This window comes from Coregonus lavaretus (assembly GCF_964263955.1).
Source record: "Coregonus lavaretus genome assembly, chromosome: 8".
Classification (NCBI taxonomy): domain Eukaryota; kingdom Metazoa; phylum Chordata; class Actinopteri; order Salmoniformes; family Salmonidae; genus Coregonus; species Coregonus lavaretus.
The window spans coordinates 62340241-62362346 of NC_139995.1; the positions used below are offsets into that span (position 1 = coordinate 62340241).

At 47.4% G+C, this 22106-nt stretch overlaps 1 protein-coding gene across 1 annotated transcript in view; it reads left to right on the top strand.

The window, feature by feature from the left end:
• The window catches only part of iqsec1b (IQ motif and Sec7 domain ArfGEF 1b), a gene marked incomplete at its 3' end in the record, with an annotated part of 95737 nt that overhangs the window by 44434 nt on the left and 29197 nt on the right, over positions 1 to 22106 (top strand). The window contains exons 7-10 of the mRNA XM_084167758.1: positions 13467 to 13622; positions 13813 to 13912; positions 14073 to 14234; positions 19253 to 19429. Of these exons, the coding sequence (XP_084023884.1) occupies positions 13467 to 13622; positions 13813 to 13912; positions 14073 to 14234; positions 19253 to 19429 (595 nt within the window). The remainder of the gene's footprint in view (positions 1 to 13466; positions 13623 to 13812; positions 13913 to 14072; positions 14235 to 19252; positions 19430 to 22106) is intronic.

Consider the following 22106-nt stretch of genomic DNA (forward strand, 5'->3'; position numbering starts at 1 on the left):
AGTACTAGTAGCGGGGAAAAGTCAGTGCTAGTAGGGGGGAAAAGTCAGTACTAGTAGGGGAAATGTCAATGCTAGTATGGGGGAAAAGTCAGTACTAGTAGGGGGGAAAAGTCAATGCTAGTATGGGGGAAAAGTCAGTACTAGTAGGGGGGAAAAGTCAGTACTAGTAGGGGGGAAAAGTCAGTACTAGTAGGGGGGGAAAGTCAGTGCTAGTAAGGGGGAAAAGTCAGTACTAGTAGGGGGGAAAAGTCAGTACTAGTAGGGGGGAAAAGTCAGTACTAGTAGGGAGGAAAAGTCAGTACTAGTACGGGGAAAAGTCAGTACTAGTAAGGGGGAAATGTCAGTACTAGCAGGGGGGAAAAGTCATTACTAGTAGGGGGGGAAAGTCAGTGCTAGTAGGGGAGAAAAGTCAGTACTAGTAGGGGGGGAAAAGTCAGTGCTAGTAGGGGGGAAAAGTCAGTACTAGTAGGGGGAAAAGTCAATGCTGGTATGGGGGAAAAGTCAGTACTAGTAGGGGGGAAAAGTCAATGCTAGTAAGGGGGAAAAGTCAGTACTAGTAGGGGGGAAAAGTCAGTACTAGTAGGGGGGAAAAGTCAGTACTAGTACGGGGGAAAAGTCAGTACTAGTAGGAGGGAAAAGTCAGTACTATTAGGGGGGAAAAGTCAGTACTAGTAGGGGGGAAAAGTCAGTACTAGTAGGGGGGAAAAGTCAGTACTAGTAGGGGGAAAAGTCAGTACTAGTAGGGGGGAAAAGTCAGTACTAGTAGGGGGGAAAAGTCAGTACTAGTAGGGGGGAAAAGTCAGTGCTAGTAGGGGGGAAAAGTCTGTGCTAGTAGGGGGGAAAAGTCAGTACTAGTAGGGGGGAAAAGTCAGTACTAGTAGGGGGGAAAAGTCAGTACTAGTAGGGGGGAAAAGTCAGTACTAGTAGGGGGAAAAGTCAGTACTAGTACGGGGAAAAGTCAGTACTGGTAAGGGGGAAAAGTCAGTACTGGTAGGGGGGAAAAGTCAGTACTAGTAGGGGGGAAAAGTCAGTACTAGTAGGAGGGAAAAGTCAGTATTAGTAGGGGGGAAAAGTCAGTACTAGTAGGGGGGAAAAGTCAGTACTAGTAGGGGGGGAAAGTCAGTGCTAGTAGGGGAGAAAAGTCAGTATTAGTAGGGGGGGAAAAGTCAGTGCTAGTAGGGGGGAAAAGTCAGTACTAGTAGGGGGAAAAGTCAATGCTATTATGGGGGAAAAGTCAGTACTAGTAGGGGGGAAAAGTCAATGCTAGTAAGGGGGAAAAGTCAGTACTAGTAGGGGGGAAATGTCAGTACTAGTAGGGGGGAAAAGTCAGTACTAGTACGGGGGAAAAGTCAATGCTAGTATGGGGGAAAAGTCAGTACTAGTAGGGGGGAAAAGTCAGTACTAGTAGGGGTGAAAAGTCAGTACTAGTAGGGGGGGAAAGTCAGTGCTAGTAGGGGGGAAAAGTCAGTACTAGTAGGGGGGAAAAGTCAGTACTAGTAGGGGGGAAAAGTCAGTACTAGTAGGGAGGAAAAGTCAGTACTAGTACGGGGAAAAGTCAGTACTAGTAAGGGGGAAAAGTCAGTACTAGTAGGGGGGAAAAGTCAGTACTAATAGGGGGGGAAAGTCAGTGCTAGTAGGGGAGAAAAGTCAGTACTAGTAGGGGGGGAAAAGTCAGTGCTAGTAGGGGGGAAAAGTCAGTACTAGTAGGGGGAAAAGTCAATGCTGGTATGGGGGAAAAGTCAGTACTAGTAGGGGGGAAAAGTCAATGCTAGTAAGGGGGAAAAGTCAGTATTAGTAGGGGGGAAAAGTCAGTACTAGTAGGGGGGAAAAGTCAGTACTAGTACGGGGGAAAAGTCAGTACTAGTAGGAGGGAAAAGTCAGTACTATTAGGGGGGAAAAGTCAGTACTAGTAGGGGGGAAAAGTCAGTACTAGTAGGGGGGAAAAGTCAGTACTAGTAGGGGGAAAAGTCAGTACTAGTAGGGGGGAAAAGTCAATGCTAGTATGGGGGAAAAGTCAGTACTAGTAGGGGGGAAAAGTCAGTACTAGTAGGGGGGAAAAGTCAATACTCGTAGGGGGGGAAAGTCAGTGCTAGTAGGGGGGAAAAGTCAGTACTAGTAGGGGGGAAAAGTCAGTGCTAGTAGGGGGGAAAAGTCAGTACTAGTAGGAGGAAAAGTCAGTGCTAGTAGGGGGGAAAAGTCAGTGCTGGTAGGGGGGAAAAGTCAGTGCTAGTAGGGGGAAAAGTCAGTACTAGTAGGGGGAAAAAGTCAGTACTAGTAGGGGGGAAAAGTCAGTGCTAGTAGGGGGGAAAAGTCAGTACTAGTAGGGAGGAAAAGTCAGTACTAGTAGGGGGGAAAAGTCAGTGCTAGTAGGGGGGAAAAGTCAGTACTAGTAGGGGGGAAAAGTCAGTACTAGTAGGGGGGAAAAGTCAGTACTAGTAGGGGGGAAAAGTCAGTACTAGTAGGGGGGAAAAGTCAGTACTAGTAGGGGGGAAAAGTCAGTGCTAGTAGGGGGGAAAAGTCAGTACTAGTAGGGGGGAAAAGTCATTGTTCGTAGTGGGGGAAAAGTCAGTGCTCGTAGGGGGGGAAAGTCAATACTAGTAAGGGGGAAAAGTCCAGATTGTCTAGCCCAGCTGATTTGTAGGGGTCCAGCTTTTGCAGCTCTTTCAGGACATCAGCTATCTGAATTTGTGTGAAGGAGAAGCGGGGGGGGCATGGGCAAGTTGCAGCGAAGGGTCCAGAGCTGGTGGCCGTGGTAGGGGTAGCCAAGTGGAAAGCATGGCCAGCCGTAGCAAAATGCTTATTGAAATTCTCGATTATCGTAGATTTTATGGTGGTGACAGTGTTTCCTAGCCTCAGTGCAGTGGGCAGCTGGGAGGAGGTGCTCTTATTCTCCATGGACATTACAGTGTCCCAAAACTTTTTGGAGTTAGTGCTACAGGATGCAAATTTCTGTTTGAAAAAGATAGCCTTTGCTTTCCTAACTGATTGTGTATATTGGTTCCTGACTTCCCTGAAAAGTTGCATATCGCGGGGGCTGTTCGATGCTAATGCAGTATGCCACAGGATGTTTTTGTGCTGGTTAAGGGCAGTCAAGTCTGAGTAGAACCAAGGGCTATATCTGTTCTTAGTTCTGAATTTTTTGAATGGGGCATGCTTATTCAAGATTGAGAGGAAAGCACTTTTAAAGAACAACCAGGCATCCTCAACTGACGGAATGAGATCGAAATCCATCCAGGATACCTGGGCCAGGTTAATTAGGAAGGCCTGCTCGCTAAAGTGTTTTAGGGAGTGTTTGACAGTGATGAGGGGTGGTCGTTTGACCGCGGACCCGTTACGGACGCAGGCAATAAGGCAGTGATTGCTGAGATCCTGGTTGAAGACAGCGGAGGTGTATTTAGAGGGTAAGTTAGTCAGGATGATATCTATGAGGGTACCCATGAAAACGGATTTAGGGATGTACCTGGTAGGTTCCTTGATAATTTGTGTGAGATTGAGGACATCGAGTTTAGATTGTAGGACGGCCGGGGTGTTAAGCATATCCCAGTTTAGGTCACCAAGCAGTTCGAACTCTGGGGATAGATGGGGGGCAAGCAATTCACATATGGTGTCCAGGACACAACTGGGGGCTGAGGGGGGTCTGTAGCGAGCGGCAACAGTGAGAGACTTATTTCTGGAAAGGTGAATTTTTAGAAGTAGAAGCTCAAACTCTTTGGGCACAGACCTGGATAGTATGATAGAGCTCTGCAGGCTATCTCTACAGTAGATTGCAACCCCGCCCCCTTTGGCAGTTCTATCTAGATGGAAAATGTTGTAATTCGGGATGGACATTTCTGAATTTTTGGTGGCCTTCCTAAGCCAGGATTCAGACACTGCTAGAACATCAGGGTTGGCAGAGTGTGCTAACGCAGTGAATAACTCAAACTTGGGGAGGAGGCTTCTGATGTTAACATGCAAGAAACCAAGGCTTTTACGGTTACAGAAGTCAACAAATGATAGCACCTGGGGAGTAGGAGTGATACTGGGATACAGGGCCTGGGTTAACCTCTACATCACCAGAGGAACAGAGGAGGAATAGAATAAGGATACGACTAAAGGCTTTAAGAACTGGTCTTCTAGTGCGTTGGGTACAGAGAATAAAAGGGGCAGATTTCCGGGCGTTGTAGAATAGATTCAGGGCATTATGTACAGACAAGGATATGGAAGGATATGAGTACAGTGGAGGTACACCTAAGCATTGGGTAACGATGAAAGAGATAGCATCACTGGATGTACCAATTGAGCCGGTCTCCGCGTGTATGGAGAGTGGGACAAAGGAGCTCTCTGAGGCTGGTTGAGTGGGACTGGGGGCTCTACGGTGAAATAGTACAATAAGATCTAGCCCAAACAGCAATAGGCAAGGCATATTGACATGGGAGAGAGGCATAAAGCAATCACAGGTGTTATTCGAGAGAGCTAAGACAACAACTGGTAATGGCAATGAAAGTTTGGGCTGAGGCTAAACAGATAAAACAGGACAGGGTACCGTGTAAAGGAACAGTCCAGCAGGCATCAGCTGTGCAGCTGAGTGATCATAAGGTCCAGTGAACAGCAATGTGAGTCTGAGAGCAGTTCGAATTGGTGCTACAGCACAGGCGATCAGGAAGCAAGGCTGTTGAATTGCGTGTGCTAGCGGGCCAGGGCTAGCAGATGGATCTTCGTGGTCGTCGCAACGGGAAGCCTGTTGAAACCACAGACGATTACGTCGGCAGACCAGTCGTGATGGATCGGCGGGGCTCCGTGTCGACACTAGGAGGTCCCGTCCGGTTGACAGAGAGGTAGATAGCCGGGAGATGGGCCTGACTCGAGGCTAGCTCAAGGCTGATAAGCCAACCACAACATCAATTTGGTTGCAGCTAGCTAGTTGCGATGATCCGGTGTTAAAGGTCCAGTGATTCAGTGATTCCGGCAGATAATCCGATATGTTCTGGGTCGATAACGCGCTGTGCAGACTGGCCGATAATAGTCCAGGCTAGAGCTGGCTGGTAGGTAGTGCAGGCCACGGACAATGGTGAAAAAACCCAGCTAACGGTGGCTAATAGCAAGTAGCTAGTTAGCTGGCTACTCCCGTCCGGTTGACAGAGAGGTAGATAGCCGGGATATGGGCCTGGCTTGAGGCTAGCTCAAGGCTAACTGGTGCTTGCTTCGGGGGCAGTGGTGATTAGCCAACAGCAACATCCATTCGGTTGCGGCTAGCTGATTGCGATCCGGTTTTAAGGTCCAGTGATTCAGTTATTCCGGCAGAAAATCCGATGTTCTGGGTGAAAAACCGCTAACGGTGGCTAATAGCAAGTAGCTAGTTAGCTGGCTAGCTAGTTTCTACTGGAGATTCTAGATAAAAGGTAAGTAAATAATAGAATCCGTTCCACATTGAGTGAGGCGGGTTGCAGGAAAGTATATTTAGTAGAAGGATGAAAAGTGTGGTAGGGGAATATATACAACAAAAGACAAAGAAAAGACAAAAAACAGGCTATTTACACGGACACACAAGAGTACATGACCGCACTGCTAAGCCATCTTGGATCAACATGACTATGAAGAGACCTCTGGTGGCATGTCTTGTGGGGTATGCATGGGTGTCCGGGTTCATTCAACATGTCAATACTTCTCACAAATACAAGTAGTGATGAAGTCAATCTCTCCTCCACTTTGAGCCAGGAGAGATTCAGAAGCATATTATTAATGTTAGCTCTCTGTGTACATCCAAGGGCCAGCCGTCCTGCCGTGTTCTGAGCCAATTGCAATTTTCCTAAGTCCCTCTTTGTGGCACCTGACCACACGACTGAACAGTATTCCAGGTGTGACAAAACTAGGGCCTGTAGGACCTGCCTTGTTGATAGTGCTGTTAAGAGTGCAGAGCAGCGCTTTATTATAGACATACTTTTCCCCATCTTAGCTACTGTTGTATCAATATGTTTTGACCATGACAGTTTACAATCCAGGGTTACTCCAAGCAGTTTAGTCTCCTCATCTTGCTCAATTTCCACATTATTCATTAGAAGATTTAGTTGATGTTTAGGGTTTAGGAAATGATTTGTCCCAAATACAATGCTTTTGGTTTTTGACATATTTAGGACTAACTTATTCCTTGCCACCCATTCTGAAACTAACTGCAGCTCTTTGTTAAGTGTTGCTGTCATTTCAGTCGCTGTGGTAGCTGACGTATATAGTGTTGAGTCATCCATATACATAAATACACTGGCTTTACTCAAAGCCAGTGGCATGTCGTTAGTAAAGATTTAAAAAAGTAAGGAGCCTAGAAAGCTGCCCTGGGGAATTCCTGATTCTACCTGGATTTTGTTGAAGAGGCTTCCATTAAAGAAAACCCTCTGTGTTCTGTTAGACAGGTAACTCTTTATCCACAATTTAGCAGGGGGTGTAAAGCCATAACACATATGTTTTTCCAGCAACAGACTATGATTGATAATGTCAAAAGCCGCAATGAAGTCAAACAAAACAGCCCCCACAATCTTTTTATCATCAATTTCACTAAGCCAATCATCAGTCTTTGTTGAATGTCCTTCCCTATAAGCGTGCTGAAAGTCTGTTGTCAAATTGTTTACTGTAAAATAGCATTTTATCTGGTCAAACACAATGTTTTCCAAAAGTTTACTAAGGGTTGGTAACAGGCTGATTGGTCGGCTATTTGAGCCAGTTAAGGGGGCTTTACTATTCTTAGGTAGGGTAATAACTTTTGCTTCCCTCCAGGCCTGAGGGCACACACTTTCTAGTAGGCTTAGATTGAAGATGTGGCAATATCGTCCACTAATGTCCTCAGTAATTTTCCATCCAAGTTGTCAGACCCCGGTGGCTTGTCATTGTTGATCAACAACAATCCTTTTTTCACCTCTTCCACACTCACTTTACGGAATTCCAAATTACAATGTTTGTCTTTCATAATTTGGTCAGATATACTTGGATGTGTAGTGTCAGTGTTTGTTGCTGGCATGTCATGCCAAAGTTGGCTAATCTTGCCAATTAAAAAATCATTAAAGTAGTTGGCAATATCAGTGGGTTTTGATGAATGAGCCATCTGATTCAATGAATGATGGAGCTCAGTTTGCCTTTTTGCCCAACATTTCATTTAAGGTGCTCCAAAGCTGTTTCATAGTGTAGTTTCTTCTTTTTATTCAGTTTAGTCACATGATATCGCAATTTGCAGTACGTTTGCCAGTCGGTTGTGCAGCCAGACTTATTTGCCATTATTTTTGCCTCATCCCTCTCAACCATACAATGTTTCAATTCCTCATCAATCCACTGGGATTTAACAGTTTTTACAGTCATTTAATGGGTGCATGCTTATTAGGGATAAGCAATTTCATAAATGTGTCAAGTGCAGTGTCTGGTTGCTTGTCATTACACACCACATACCAACACATTTTCTTCACATCCACAACATAGGAATCACTACAGAACTTATTGTATGACCTCTTATACACTATATTAGGCCCAGCCTTTGGAACTTTGTTTTTCCTTGATATGGCTACTATATTGTGATCACTACATCCAATGGATCTGGATACTGCTTTCAAACACATTTCTGCAGCATTAGTAAAGATATGATCAATACATGTTGATGATTTCATTCCTGTACTGTTTGTAACCACCCTGGTAGGTTGACTGATAACCTGAACCAGGTTGCTGCCACTGGTTACAGTTTGAAGCTTTCTCTTGAGTGGGCAGCTTGATGAAAGCCAGTTAATATTTAAATCACCCAGAAAGTATACCTCTCTATTGATATCACATACATTATCAAGCATTTCACACAGGTTATCCAGATACTGACTGTTAGCACTTAGTGGTCTATAGCAGCTTCCCACCAGAATGGGCTTTAGGTGAGGCAGATGAACCTGTAGCCATATTACTTCAACAGTATTTAACATTATATTCTCTCTAAGCTTTACAGGAATGTGGTTCTGAATATAGACTGCAACACCGCCCCCGCTGGCATTTCTGTCTTTTCTGTAAATGTTATGACCTGGTATTGCTACCACTGTATCATCAAAGGTATTATCTAAGTGAGTTTCAGAGATTGTCATGCCCAGACCTTTAAATGCCTGTTGTTTCTCGTTGGTTTGGTCAGGGTGTGAATTTCTATGTGTATATCTATGGTGTGTATTTCTATGTGGACATTCTATGTTTGTAGATCTATGTTGGCCGGTGTGGTTCCCAATCAGAGACAGCTGTCGTTCGTTGTCTCTGATTGGGGATCATACTTAAGTAGCCATTTTGCCTACCTATGTTGTGGGATCTTGACTCTTGTTTGGGCTTGTTTGTGTGTAGCCATTGTGAGCTTCACGTTACGTTGCTTTTACATTTACATTTACATTTTAGTCATTTAGCAGACGCTCTTATCCAGAGCGACTTACAGGAATAAGTGCCTTGCTCAAGGGCACATCAACAGATTTTTCACCTAGTCGTCTCAGGGATTAGAACCAGCGACATTTCGGTTACTGCCACAACCCTATTAACCACTAAGCTACCTGCCGCCCGCTTTTGTTGTTTTGTCGTGTGTTTACTTAGTTAATAAACATGTACGCATTCCACGCTGCACCTTGGTCCAATCCTGTATTCAACGAACGTGACAGAAGATCCCACCACCAACGGACCAAGCAGCGTGGCCAGGAGGAGCAGACACCCTGGACACAGGTGGGGAAGACGTGGTCTTGGGAGGAGATATTTGCTGGTAAAGGACCCTGGGCGAAGGTAGAAGCACAGGTAGGAGAGGATCAACGGCAACCGTGCCGACAACGAAGGAAGCCCGAGAGACAGCCCCAAGAACATTTTTTGGGGGGGGCACACAGGGTGGTCGACGAAGCAGCAGGAGGCCGTGAAAGGGCTGACTGTAGAGGAGGAGGCCGCTATTTTAGAGGTCCTCCAAGACCTGCGGATCAGCAGTTTGAGAGAGGAGGCCACCACATTACAGGGGCTGATAGGGAGAATAGAGCAGGAGAGGAGGCGCTGCAGGAGGCCCGTAGTGAGAAGGAATTAGTGGATCCACGGAGAGAGGAGCTGGCCAGGCAACAGAAGGAGCGTGTGTTCATTGAGGAACCAAGTTATGCGGAGATACGCATTGTGTCGCCAGTGCGCATTCACAGCCCAGTGCGTCCTGTGCCAGCGCCCCGCACGTGCCGTGCGAAAGTGGGCATCCAGCCAGGACGGGTTGTGCCAGCTTTACACTCCAGACCTCCAGTACGCCTCCACAGTCCCGTACCTGCTCCCCGCACCAAACCAGTGGTGCGTGTCTCCAGTCCGGTATGGCCCGTACCTGCTCCCCGCACCAAACCAGTGGTTATAGCATAGTTATATGCAACAGGTCAGCACCTCAGGAATGGTGCGGAAGGAGATGGCTACCGTTTTACGGGCTCCTAACCAATTGTGCTATTGTGTGTTTTTTTGCGTTATTTATCATTTATTCTGTACATAATGTTTCTGCCACTGTCTCTTATGACCAAAAATAGCTTCTGGATAACAGGACAGCGATTACTCACCTCGTACTGGACAAATATTTTCTCTTTAACGAGTCGGACGCGAAGGATTTTCTTCAGACACCTGACAAGGCCCAAATCCCCATCATTCGTATGAGAAAGAGACGGAGATATCAGGGACGTAGGTCGGGGTGCCTTGTAAGGATCTGACGGAGAGTGCATAATCTGCCTCCATCATTACACTTTTACATTTTAGTCAATTAGCAGACGCTCTTATCCAGAGCAACTTACAGTTAGTGAGTGCATAAATTTTTCATACTGGCGCCCGTGGGAATCGAACCCACAACCCATGCGCCATGGTCTACCAACTGAGCTACAGGAGGCCTATTAGCCAATCATACAATCATTGGATAACAAAATAGACAAACTAAGATCACGGATATCCTACCAACGGGACATTAAAATATAATATATTATGTTTCACCGAGTCAAGGCTGAATGACAATATGGATAACATATAGCTGGCGGGATATACAGTGAGGGAAAAAAGTATTTGATCCCCTGCTGATTTTGTATGTTTGCCCACTGACAAAGACATGATCAGTCTGTAATTTTAATGGTAGGTTTATTTGAACAGTGAGAGACAGAATAACAACATTCAAATCCAGAAAAACGCATGTCAAAAATGTTATAAATTGATTTGCATTTTAATGAGGGAAATAAGTATTTGACCCCTCTGCAAAACATGACTTAGTACTTGGTGGCAAAACCCTAGTTGGCAATCACAGAGGTCAGACGTTTCTTGTAGTTGGCCACCAGGTTTGCACACATCTCAGGAGGGATTTTGTCCCACTCCTCTTTGCAGATCTTCTCCAAGTCATTAAGGTTTCGAGGCTGACGTTTGGCAACTCGAACCTTCAGCTCCCTCCACAGATTTTCTATGGGATTAAGGTCTGGAGACTGGCTAGGCCACTCCAGGACCTTAATGTGCTTCTTCTTGAGCCACTCCTTTGTTGCCTTGGCCGTGTGTTTTGGGTCATTGTCATGCTGGAATACCCATCCACGACCCATTTTCAATGCCCTGGCTGAGGGAAGGAGGTTCTCACCCAAGATTTGACGGTCCATCGTCCCTTTGATGCGGTGAAGTTGTCCTGTCCCCTTAGCAGAAAAACACCCCTAAAGCATAATGTTTCCACCTCCATGTTTGACGGTGGGGATGGTGTTCTTGGGGTCATAGGCAGCATTCCTCCTCCTCCAAACACGGCGAGTTGAGTTGATGCCAAAGAGCTCGATTTTGGTCTCATCTGACCACAACACTTTCACCCAGTTCTCCTCTGAATCATTCAGATGTTCATTGGCAAACCTCAGACGGGCCTGTATATATGCTTTCTTGAGCAGGGGGACCTTGCGGGCGCTGCAGGATTTCAGTCCTTCATGGCGTAGTGTGTTACCAATTGTTTTCTTGGTGACTATGGTCCCAGCTGCCTTGAGATCATTGACAAGATCCTCCCGTGTAGTTCTGGGCTGATTCCTCACCGTTCTCATGATCATTGCAACTCCACGAGGTGAGATCTTGCATGGAGCCCCAGGCCGAGGGAGATTGACAGTTCTTTTGTGTTTCTTCCATTTGCAAATAATCGCACCAACTGTTGTCACCTTCTCACCAAGCTGCTTGGCGATGGTCTTGTAGCCCATTCCAGCCTTGTGTAGGTCTACAATCTTGTCCCTGACATCCTTGGAGAGCTCTTTGGTCTTGGCCATGGTGGAGAGTTTGGAATCTGATTGATTGATTGCTTCTGTGGACAGGTGTCTTTTATACAGGTAACAAGCTGAGATTAGGAGCACTCCCTTTAAGAGTGTGCTCCTAATCTCAGCTCGTTACCTGTATAAAAGACACCTGGGAGCCAGAAATGTTTCTGATTGAGAGGGGGTCAAATACATATTTCCCTAATTAAAATGCAAATCAATTTATAACATTTTTGACATGCGTTTTTCTGGATTTGTTTGTTGTTATTCTGTCTCTCACTGTTCAAATAAACCTACCATTAAAATTATAGACTGATCATGTCTTTGTCAGTGGGCAAACGTACAAAATCAGCAGGGGATCAAATACTTTTTTCCCTCACTGTACGCTGCATCGGCAAGATAGAACAGCTGCCTCTGGTAAGACAAGGGGAGGCGGTCTGTGTATATTTGTAAACAACAGCTGGTGCACGAAATCTAATATTAAGGAAGCAACCTGCCTAAATGACTACCGACCCGTAGCACTGACGTCTGTAGCCATGAAGTGCTTTGAAAGGCTGGTCATGGCTCACATCAACACCATTATCCCAGAAACCCTAGACCCACTCCAATTTGCATACCGCCCCAACAGATCCACAGATGATGCAATCTCTATTGCACGCCACACTGCCCTTTCCCACCTGGACAAAAGAAACACCTACGTGAGAATGCTATTCATCGACTACAGCTCAGCGCTCAACACCATAGTGCCCTGAAAGCGCATCACTAAGCTAAGGATCCTGGGACTAAACACCTCCCTCTGCAACTGGATCCTGGACTTCCTGACAGGCCGCCCCTAGGTGGTAAGGGTAGGTAACAACACATCTGCCAAACTGATCCTCAACACGGGGGACCCTCAAGGGTGCATGCTCAGTCCTCTCCTGTACTCCCTGTTCACCCATGACTGCATGGCCAGGCATGACTCCAACACCATCATTAAGTTTGCCGACGACACAACAGTGGTAGGCCTGATCACCGACAACGATGAGACAGCCTATAGGGAGGAGGTCAGAGACCTGGCCGTGTGGTGCCAGGACAACAACCTCTCCCTCAACGTGACCAAGACAAAGGAGATTATTGTGGACTATAGGAAAAAGAAAAGGACCGCGCACGCCCCCATTCTCATTAATGGGGCTGTGGTGGAGCAGGTTGAGAGCTTCAAGTTCCTTGGTGTCCACATCACCAACAAACTATCATGGTCCAAACACACCAAGACAGTCATGTAGAGGGCACAACAAAGCCTATTCCCCCTCAGGTGACTGAAAATATTTGGTATGGGTCCACAGATCCTCAAAAAGTTCTACAGCTGCACCATTGACTGGTTGCATCACCGCCTGGTATGGCAACTGCTCGGCCTCCGACCGCAAGGCACTACAGAGGGTAGTGCGTAGGGCCCAGTACATCACTGGGGCCAAGCTTCCTGCCATCCAGGACCTCTATACCAGGCGGTGTCAGAGGAAGGCCCTAAAAATTGTCAAAGACTCCAGCCACCCTAGTCATAGACTGTTCTCTCTGGTACCGCATGGCAAGCGGTACCAGAGTGCCAAGTCTAGGTCCAAAAGGCTTCTTAACAGCTTCTACCCCCAAGACATAAGTCTCCTGAACAGCTAATCCAATGGTTACCCGGACTATTTGCATTGCCCCCCCGCCTCTTTTACGCTGCTGCTACTCTCTGTGTATTATCTATGCATAGTCACTTTAACTTTACCCACATATACATATTACCTCAATTACCTCGACTAACCTGTGCTCCCGCACATTGACTCTGTACCGGTACCCCCTCTATATAGCCTCGCTACTGTTATTTTACTGCTGGCCTTTAATTTTTTTTTTTTTTTTTTTCAATTTTTTACTTAACACTTATTTTTTCTTAAAACTGCATTGTTGGTTAAGGGCTTGTAAGTAAGCATCTCACTGTAAGGTCTACACCTGTTTTATTCGGCAAATGCATTTGATTTGATTTGAAGTGTCAGGTCATTGGCGAGCATTCAGAGGTCGGCAGGAGGGGGAGTGAGAGAGAGACTCTCACATGGATAATGTTATGGACAATTCCATTAAAATGTACCTCTATATGAGAAAGCCCTGCCTCCAACTGTTTGCTTAGAAATTCTAGGCCTGCATCTTGTTACAAAGAATGACTTGATCTCTCTCCCCTCACCCTTTCCTCCCTCTATCTGTCTCTCCCTCTCTCTGTCCCTCCTTCCTCGCTCTCCACTCCAGATTGGTTCTCTGCACCATGGTCTTGGCTGTGTTCTGTCCCTGCCCCACCGCAGGCTGGTGTGTTACTGCAGACTTTTTGAGGTTCCAGACCCCGACAAGCCTCAGAAACTGGGTCTGCACCAGAGAGAGATCTTCCTCTTCAATGACCTGGTGGTGGTACGTACTATAGAACTGTCTTGCTCTAACTCTTCCTCTAGTGGCTTCTCACCCAGGAGAAGCTCTTCAATCCTGGTCATTTGGACCCACAGCGTGTTCATATTGTTGTTTCTGATGTACAGAGGGAACATTAGTCTGTTTATGAAGGGTGACCAAGACCGGACTGAGTCCTGAATCTGTCCCCCACCAGGTGACAAAGATCTTCCAGAAGAAGAAAACCTCTGTGACATACAGCTTCAGACAGTCCTTCTCTCTGTATGGGATGCAGGTGCTGCTGTTTGAGAACCAGTGTAAGTATCTACTGCTGTGATGTTTCTGTGTCTATTATTAAACCCTCTGGTGGCCCTATGAGTGCTGAAACTATTATTAAACCCTCTGTGACTGCCCTATGAGTGTTGAAACTTACTTTCTGTTAAATGTTAATTTTCTTGTGATGTCATCCCTTTTCAGACTATCCCAATGGTGTGCGGTTAACGTCGGCGGTTTCCGGAGCGGATATCAAGGTTTTGATCAACTTCAACGCTCCCAACCTTCAGGATAGGAAGAAGTTCACTGAGGACCTGAGAGAGTCCATCGCTGAGGTCCAGGAGATGGAGAAATACCGCATAGAGTGTGAGTAGTGGAAACACCTGCGTTTGAACCTGCATCTCAAGACTGGGTTAGCCTGGGTTAGCCTGGGCTAGACTGGGTTAGCCTGGGTTAGCCTGGGTTAGCCTGGGTTAGCCTGGGTTAGCCTGGGTTAGACTGGGTTAGCCTGCTGGGGAAAAAAGTAAGATGGCGCTTACAGACATGGCAGCTCTGCTCCTAAGCAACTTTGCAGTATTTTGTTTTTTGTGTGTTATTTCTTACATTATTAGCCCAGAACATTTATTGTGTTATTACATACAGCCGGAAATAACCTTTGGATATCAGAGCGGCGGTAACTCACCAGCATTACGACCAGGAATTTCCCGAATTGGATGCTTTGTTCGTACCACCCAGGGCATTTGAACTTATCCCAGAGGCTGCTCCAAGTCGCCACCGGTGGAGAAGAGGTATTCGGAGTGGACTTCTAGTCCGACTCAGGAGGCGGGCACACCATCCACCGCATACGAGGATATTACTCGCTAATGTTCAGTCTCTGAACAATAAAGTAGATGAGCTCAAGGCGAGGGTCTCCTTCCTGTAACATACTCTGTTTCACAGAATCATGTCTCTGGATATACTGTCCCCGTCCATACAGCCAGTTGGGTTCTCAGTTCATCACGCAGACAGGAATAAAGAACTCTCCGGGAAGAAGAAAGGCGGGGGTGTATGCTTCATGATTAACTACTGGTGTGATTGTGATAACATACAGAAACTCAAGTCCTTTTATTCACCCGACCTAGAATACCTCACAATCAAATGCCGACCGTATTACCTCCCAAGAGAATTCACTTCGGTTATAGTCACAGCCGTGTATATTCCCCCTCAAGCCGATACCACGACAGCCCTCAAGGAACTACACTGGACTTTATGCAAACTGGAAACCACATATCCTGAGGCCGCATTTATTGTAGCTGGGGATTTTAACAAAGCAAATTTGAGGAAAAGGCTACCGAAGTTCTACCAACACATTGACTGTAGTACTCGCTTAGGGAAAACACTAGATCACTGCTACTCGCCTTTTCATGATGCCTACAAGGCCCTCCCCCGCCCTCCCTTCAGAAAATCAGATCACGACTCCATTTTGCTCCTCCCTCCCTATAGACAGAAACAGGAACAGGAAGTACCCGTGCTAAGGTCTATTCAACGCTGGTCTGACCAATCAGAATCCATGCTTCAAGATTGTTTTGATCACACGGACTGGGATATGTTCCGGGTTGCCTCTGAGAATAACATTGACACTTACACGGACACGGTGACTGAATTCATCAGGAAGTGTATAGAGGAAATTGTTCCCACGGTGACTATTAAAACCTAACCAAACCAGAAACCGTGGATACATGGCAGCATTTGCGCAAAACTGAAAGTGTGAACCACCACATTTAACCATGGCAAGGTGACTGGGAATATGGCTGAATGTGTAGTTATTCCATCCGTAAGGCAATCAAACAGGCAAAATGTCAGCACAGAGACAAAGTGGAGTCGCAATTCAATGGCTCAGACACAAGACGTATGTGGCAGGGTCTACAGACAATCACGGATTACAAAGGGAAGACCAGCCACGTCGCGGACACCGACGTCTTGCTCCCAGACAAGCTAAACACCTTCTTTGCCCACTTTGAGGAAAACACAGTGGCACCGCCGCGGCCCGCTCCCAAGGACTGTGGACTCTCGTTCTCTGTGGCCGACTTGAGTAAGACATTTAAGCGTGTTAACCCTCGCAAGGCTGCCGGCCCAGATGGCATCCATAGCCGCGTCCTCAGAACATGCACTGACCAGCTGGCTGGAGTGTTTACGGACATATTAATTCTCTCCCTATCCCAGTCTGCTGTCCACACTTGCTTCAAGATGTCCACCATTGTTCCTGTACCCAAGAAAGCAAAGTTAACTGAACTAATTGACTATCGCCCCTTAGAAATCACTTCTGTCATCATGAAGTGCTTTGAGAGGCTGGTTAAGGATCATATCACCTCTACCTTACCTGACACCCTAGACCCACAATTTGCTTACTGCCCGCCCTGTGCAACTGGGTCCTGGACTTCCTGACGGGCCGCCCCCAGGTGGTGAAGGTAGGAAACAACATCTCCACTTTGCTGATCCTCAACACTAGGGCCCCACAAGGGTGCGTGCTCAGCCCCCTCCTGTACTCCCTGTTCACCCATGACTGCGTGGCCAAGCACGCCTCCAACTCAATCATCAAGTTTGCAGATGACACAACAGTAGTTGGCTTGATTACCAACAATGACGAGACCGCCTACAGGGAGGAGGTGAGGGCCCTGGCAGAGTGGGGCCAGGAAAATAACCTCTCTCTCAACGTCAACAAAACGAAGGAGCTGATTTTGGACTTCAGGAAACATCAGAGGGAGCACGCTCCTTTCCACATCGACGGGACCGCAGTGGAGAAGGTGGAAAGCTTCAAGTTCCTCGCTGTACACATCACTGACAATCTGAAATTGTCCACCCACACAGACAGTGTGGTGAAGAAGGCGCAACAGAGGCTGAAGAAATTCGGCTTTACAGATGCACAATTGAGAGCATCCTGTCGGGCTGTATCACCGCCTAGTACGGAAACTGCACCGCCCGCAACCGCAGGGCTGTCCAGAGGGTGGTGCGGTCTGCCCAACGCATCACCGGGGGCACGCTGCCTGCCCTCCAGGACACCTACAGCACCCGATGTCACAGGAAGGCCAAAAAGATCATCAAGGACATCAACCACCCGAGCCACGGCCTGTTCACCCCGCTATCATCCAGAAGGCGAGGTCAGTACAGGTGCATCAAAGCTTGGGCCGAGAGACTGAAAAACAGCTTCTATCTCAAGGCCATCAGACTGTTAAATAGCCATCGCTAGCCGGGTACCACCCGGCTACTCAACCCTGCACCTTAGAGGCTGCTGCCCTATATACATAGACATGGAATCACTGGCCACTTTAATAATGTTTACATACTGCTTTACTCATCTCATATGTATATATTGTATTCTATTCTACTGTATTTAGTCAATGCCACCCCGACATTACTAGTTTATATACATTTATATATTTCTTAATTCCATTCTTTTACTTTTAGATGTGTGTGTATTGTTGTGAATTGTTAGATACTACTGCGCTGTTGGAGCTAGAAACACAAGCATTTCGCTACACCTGCAATAACATCTGGTAAATATGTGTATGTGACCAATAACATTTGATTTAAACTGAACCTCAAGACTGGGTTAGCCTGCTGAGCCAAAGCCTTAAAGAAGTACAGGATAAAATGCGTGTCCTTGTGCTAACCCAGTCTTGAGGTTTAGTTGAGGAGAGCTTGACTCCATCACTATTGGTCTTTGTGCGGGGTATTGATGTGTTGAAGGTACCGAACCGTCTGTTCAAGCAGTTGGCACACAGTTCGGATACTCATCGGTACAACACAAGACATGCCACCAGAGGTCTCTTCATAGTCCCCAAGTTTAGAACAGATGTTGGGAAAGTATTAAACAGAGCCATGACTACATGGAGCTCTCTGCCACCCCAGGTAACTCCAGCTAGCAGTATTAAATAGAGCCATGACTACATGGAGCTCTCTGCCACCCCAGGTAACTCCAGCTAGCAGTATTAAATAGAGCCATGACTACATGGAGCTCTCTGCCACCCCAGGTAACTCAAGCTAGCAGTATTAAATAGAGCCATGACTACATGGAGCTCTCTGCCACCCCAGGTAACTCCAGCTAGCAGTATTAAATAGAGCCATGACTACATGGAGCTCTCTGCCACCCCAGGTAACTCCAGCTAGCAGTATTAAATAGAGCCATGACTACATGGAGCTCTCTGCCACCCCAGGTAACTCCAGCTAGCAGTATTAAATAGAGCCATGACTACATGGAGCTCTCTGCCACCCCAGGTAACTCCAGCTAGCAGTATTAAATAGAGCCATGACTACATGGAGCTCTCTGCCACCCCAGGTAACTCCAGCTAGCAGTATTAAATAGAGCCATGACTACATGGAGCTCTCTGCCACCCCAGGTAACTCCAGCTAGCAGTATTAAACAGAGCCATGACTACATGGAGCTCTCTGCCACCCCAGGTAACTCCAGCTAGCAGTATTAAATAGAGCCATGACTACATGGAGCTCTCTGCCACCCCAGGTAACTCAAGCTAGCAGTATTAAATAGAGCCATGACTACATGGAGCTCTCTGCCACCCCAGGTAACTCCAGCTAGCAGTATTAAATAGAGCCATGACTACATGGAGCTCTCTGCCACCCCAGGTAACTCAAGCTAGCAGTATTAAATAGAGCCATGACTACATGGAGCTCTCTGCCACCCCAGGTAACTCAAGCTAGCAGTATTAAATAGAGCCATGACTACATGGAGCTCTCTGCCACCCCAGGTAACTCAAGCTAGCAATAAAACCAGTTAAAAAACCAGATAAAATAACACCTGACTGCACAAAGGGGCCTGAAGAGACACAGCCATTTGATATATCTTGTATTGTAATATACACTGTACTATCTATTAGACCTATATAGTGTGTGTATGTACTGATATGTAGGCTATGTGTGATGTTTTAAATGTATGTATTTCAGTCCTTGACTAATAATGTTCTGTACTATGTATTATGTTGTGTTTCATCTGGACCCCAGGAAGAGTAGCTGATGCTTTTGCAGCGGCTAATGGGGATTCTAATAAATACCAAATAAGTTCATTTGATTCTGTAAGTTCATTTGATTCTATAAGTTAACGTTACTTGATTCTGTAAGTGAATTTGACTTGATTATGTCACTATAATGAAGCTGGAGAAGCAGAAGGGCGTGGTCCGTCCCACCCTATCACAGAGCTCAGGGCTGACTGACAGGTCCCAGAGTCTATCACAGAGCTGTAATCTAACCTGACTCTGTGTCCCCCTCTAGCGGAGCTGGAGAAGCAGAAGGGCGTGGTCCGTCCCACCCTATCACAGAGCTCAGGGCTGACTGACAGGTCCCAGAGTCTATCACAGAGCTGTAATCTAACCTGACTCTGTGTCCCCCTCTAGCGGAGCTGGAGAAGCAGAAGGGCGTGGTCCATCCCAGCCTATCACAGAGCTCAGGGCTGAAGAAGGACTCTGGGAACGGCCAATTGGGTCGCGGCAGCCTGGATGACACCTACGCCATGGGGGAGGGGCTAAAGAGGGGCGCCCTCAGCAGCTCGCTACGAGACCTCTCAGACGCAGGTAAGGGGTTAGAGGTCAGGGGACTTCCCTGTGACATCCTAGAGGTCACCAACCTGCCTAGTGCTCTGCCCTGTCCCATCCTAGAGGTCACCAACCTGCCTCTGCCCTGTGACATCCTAGAGGTCACCAACCTGCCTAGTGCTCTGCCCTGTCCCATCCTAGAGGTCACCAACCTGCCTCTGCCCTGTGACATCCTAGAGGTCACCAACCTGCCTCTGCCCTGTGACATCCTAGAGGTCACCAACCTGCCTAGTGCTCTGCCCTGTCCCATCCTAGAGGTCACCAACCTGCCTCTGCCCTGTCCCATCCTAGAGGTCACCAACCTGCCTCTGCCCTGTCCCATCCTAGAGGTCACCAACCTGCCTCTGCCCTGTGACATCCTAGAGGTCACCAACCTGCCTCTGCCCTGTCCCATCCTAGAGGTCACCAACCTGCCTCTACCCTGTGACATCCTAGAGGTCACCAACCTGCCTCTGCCCTGTCCCATCCTAGAGGTCACCAACCTGCCTCTGCCCTGTCCCATCCTAGAGGTCACCAACCTGCCTCTACCCTGTGACATCCTAGAGGTCACCAACCTGCCTCTGCCCTGTCCCATCCTAGAGGTCACCAACCTGCCTCTGCCCTGTCCCATCCTAGAGGTCACCAACCTGCCTCTGCCCTGTCCCATCCTAGAGGTCACCAACCTGCCTCTGCCCTGTCCCATCCTAGAGGTCACCAACCTGCCTCTACCCTGTCCCATCCTAGAGGTCACCAACCTGCCTCTACCCTGTCACCAACCTGCCTAGTGCTCTAATTTAAGGCTGCAATGGCACCCTATTCCTCTCATAGGACCAAAGGTAGGACATTACTATATAGGGAATAGGGTGCCATTTCAGATGTATCCTAGTTACATGTTACCTAGTCCTATGTTACTAGCCTTATGTAGGTGTGAAATGAAGAGCTAGTCAGATTCCTCCTCTGGGCCAGTAGCGGCTGTAGGTGACTGGTCAGGTGAAGTACAGTCTGTCCCGAGTCTCAGTTTAACAAGGCGTCTAGAGTTACTAGTACTACTAGGGTCTCAGTGTGGACTAGAGACCGATGGATGTGGTGACTAACGGACATTACTTAATGTTCTATTGTTCATCCAGGTAGAGCCTATAAAATGTTGCCACACATCCCCTGTTCTATCTGAAACGGGTAGCTGAGCTACTGCCCTGTTAGCATCAGCTGAGCTACTGCCCTGTTAGCATCAGCTGAGCTACTGCCCTGTTAGCATCAGCTGAGCTACTGCCCTGTTAGCATCAGCTGAGCTACTGCCCTGTTAGCATCAGCTGAGCTACTGCCCTGTTAGCACCAGCTGAGCTACTGCCCTGTTAGCACCAGCTGAGCTACTGCCCTGTTAGCACCAGCTGAGCTACTGCCCTGTTAGCACCAGCTGAGCTACTGCCCTGTTAGCATCAGCTGAGCTACTGCCCTGTTAGCACCAGCTGAGCTACTGCCCTGTTAGCATCAGCTGAGCTACTGCCCTGTTAGCATCAGCTGAGCTACTGCCCTGTTAGCATCAGCTGAGCTACTGCCCTGTTAGCATCAGCTGAGCTACTGCCCTGTTAGCATCAGCTGAGCTACTGCCCTGTTAGCATCAGCTGAGCTACTGCCCTGTTAGCATCAGCTGAGCTACTGCCCTGTTAGCACATTTGATGAATGAACCTGAGTGTCCTCTGTCTAGATCAGACTTCAGTCCCTCTGCCTCTGTTCTTCTGACATGTTCAATCTCTTAACATTTACTTCTCTGCTTTTGGTTTAGCAGAGAAGTTGATTTTCATCAGAGTACTTGATGTTTTGGGAATCAAAGCCCAACCTACTGCTATAGCAGTCTGGTAATGTTTGGCCAGACTGATCTGGCGTCGCTGTGCTCTAGTCACATCTTATTCTTAGTTCATCACCTAATCTTTTTTCACAGAACACATTTTTTGTACATTTTAGTCATTTAGCAGACACTCTTATCCAGAGCGACTTACAGTTAGTGAGTGCATACATTATTTTTTTATTTTTCATACTGGCCCCCCGTGGGAATCGAACCCACAACCTTGGCATTGCAAACGCCATGCTCTACCAACTGAGCTACATCCCTGCCGGCCATTCCCTCCCCTACCCTGGACGAATTGTGCGCCACCCCATGGGTCTCCCGGTCACGGCCGGCTATGACAGAGCCTGGATTCGAACCAGGATCTCTAGTGGCACAGCTAGCACTGCGATACAGTGCCTTAGACCACTGCGCCACACCAGAAGTATCCTGCCAGTTCTGACTCCCGTTGCTCCATAGTATCTATTTAGTATAGTGCTGTGATAGTGTGGGAGTATGCTAGCTGTATACTGCTCTCTCCCTTCTGTGCTAACTTCCCTCCTGTCTCTCCCTCTCTCCTGTGACCCCAACCTCTCCATTAGACTGGTTCTAGCTAGTTGTCACAATGCCCCCTAGTGGCAACTAGGCAGACGTATGTTCCCCAGCAGGAAAACTAAAACTTTCACTCAAACAGAAGCGGGAACTAACAAAGTCACTGACCAACAACCAAAACGAAACAGGTACGGGTTCTAGGAGGGGTTCTGAAAGACACTCATGGGGTGTCCACTGGAGGTTGGCTAGCAACAACACCTGGAACCTAAAAGACACCCACCATGAGACCCACTATATTTGCCC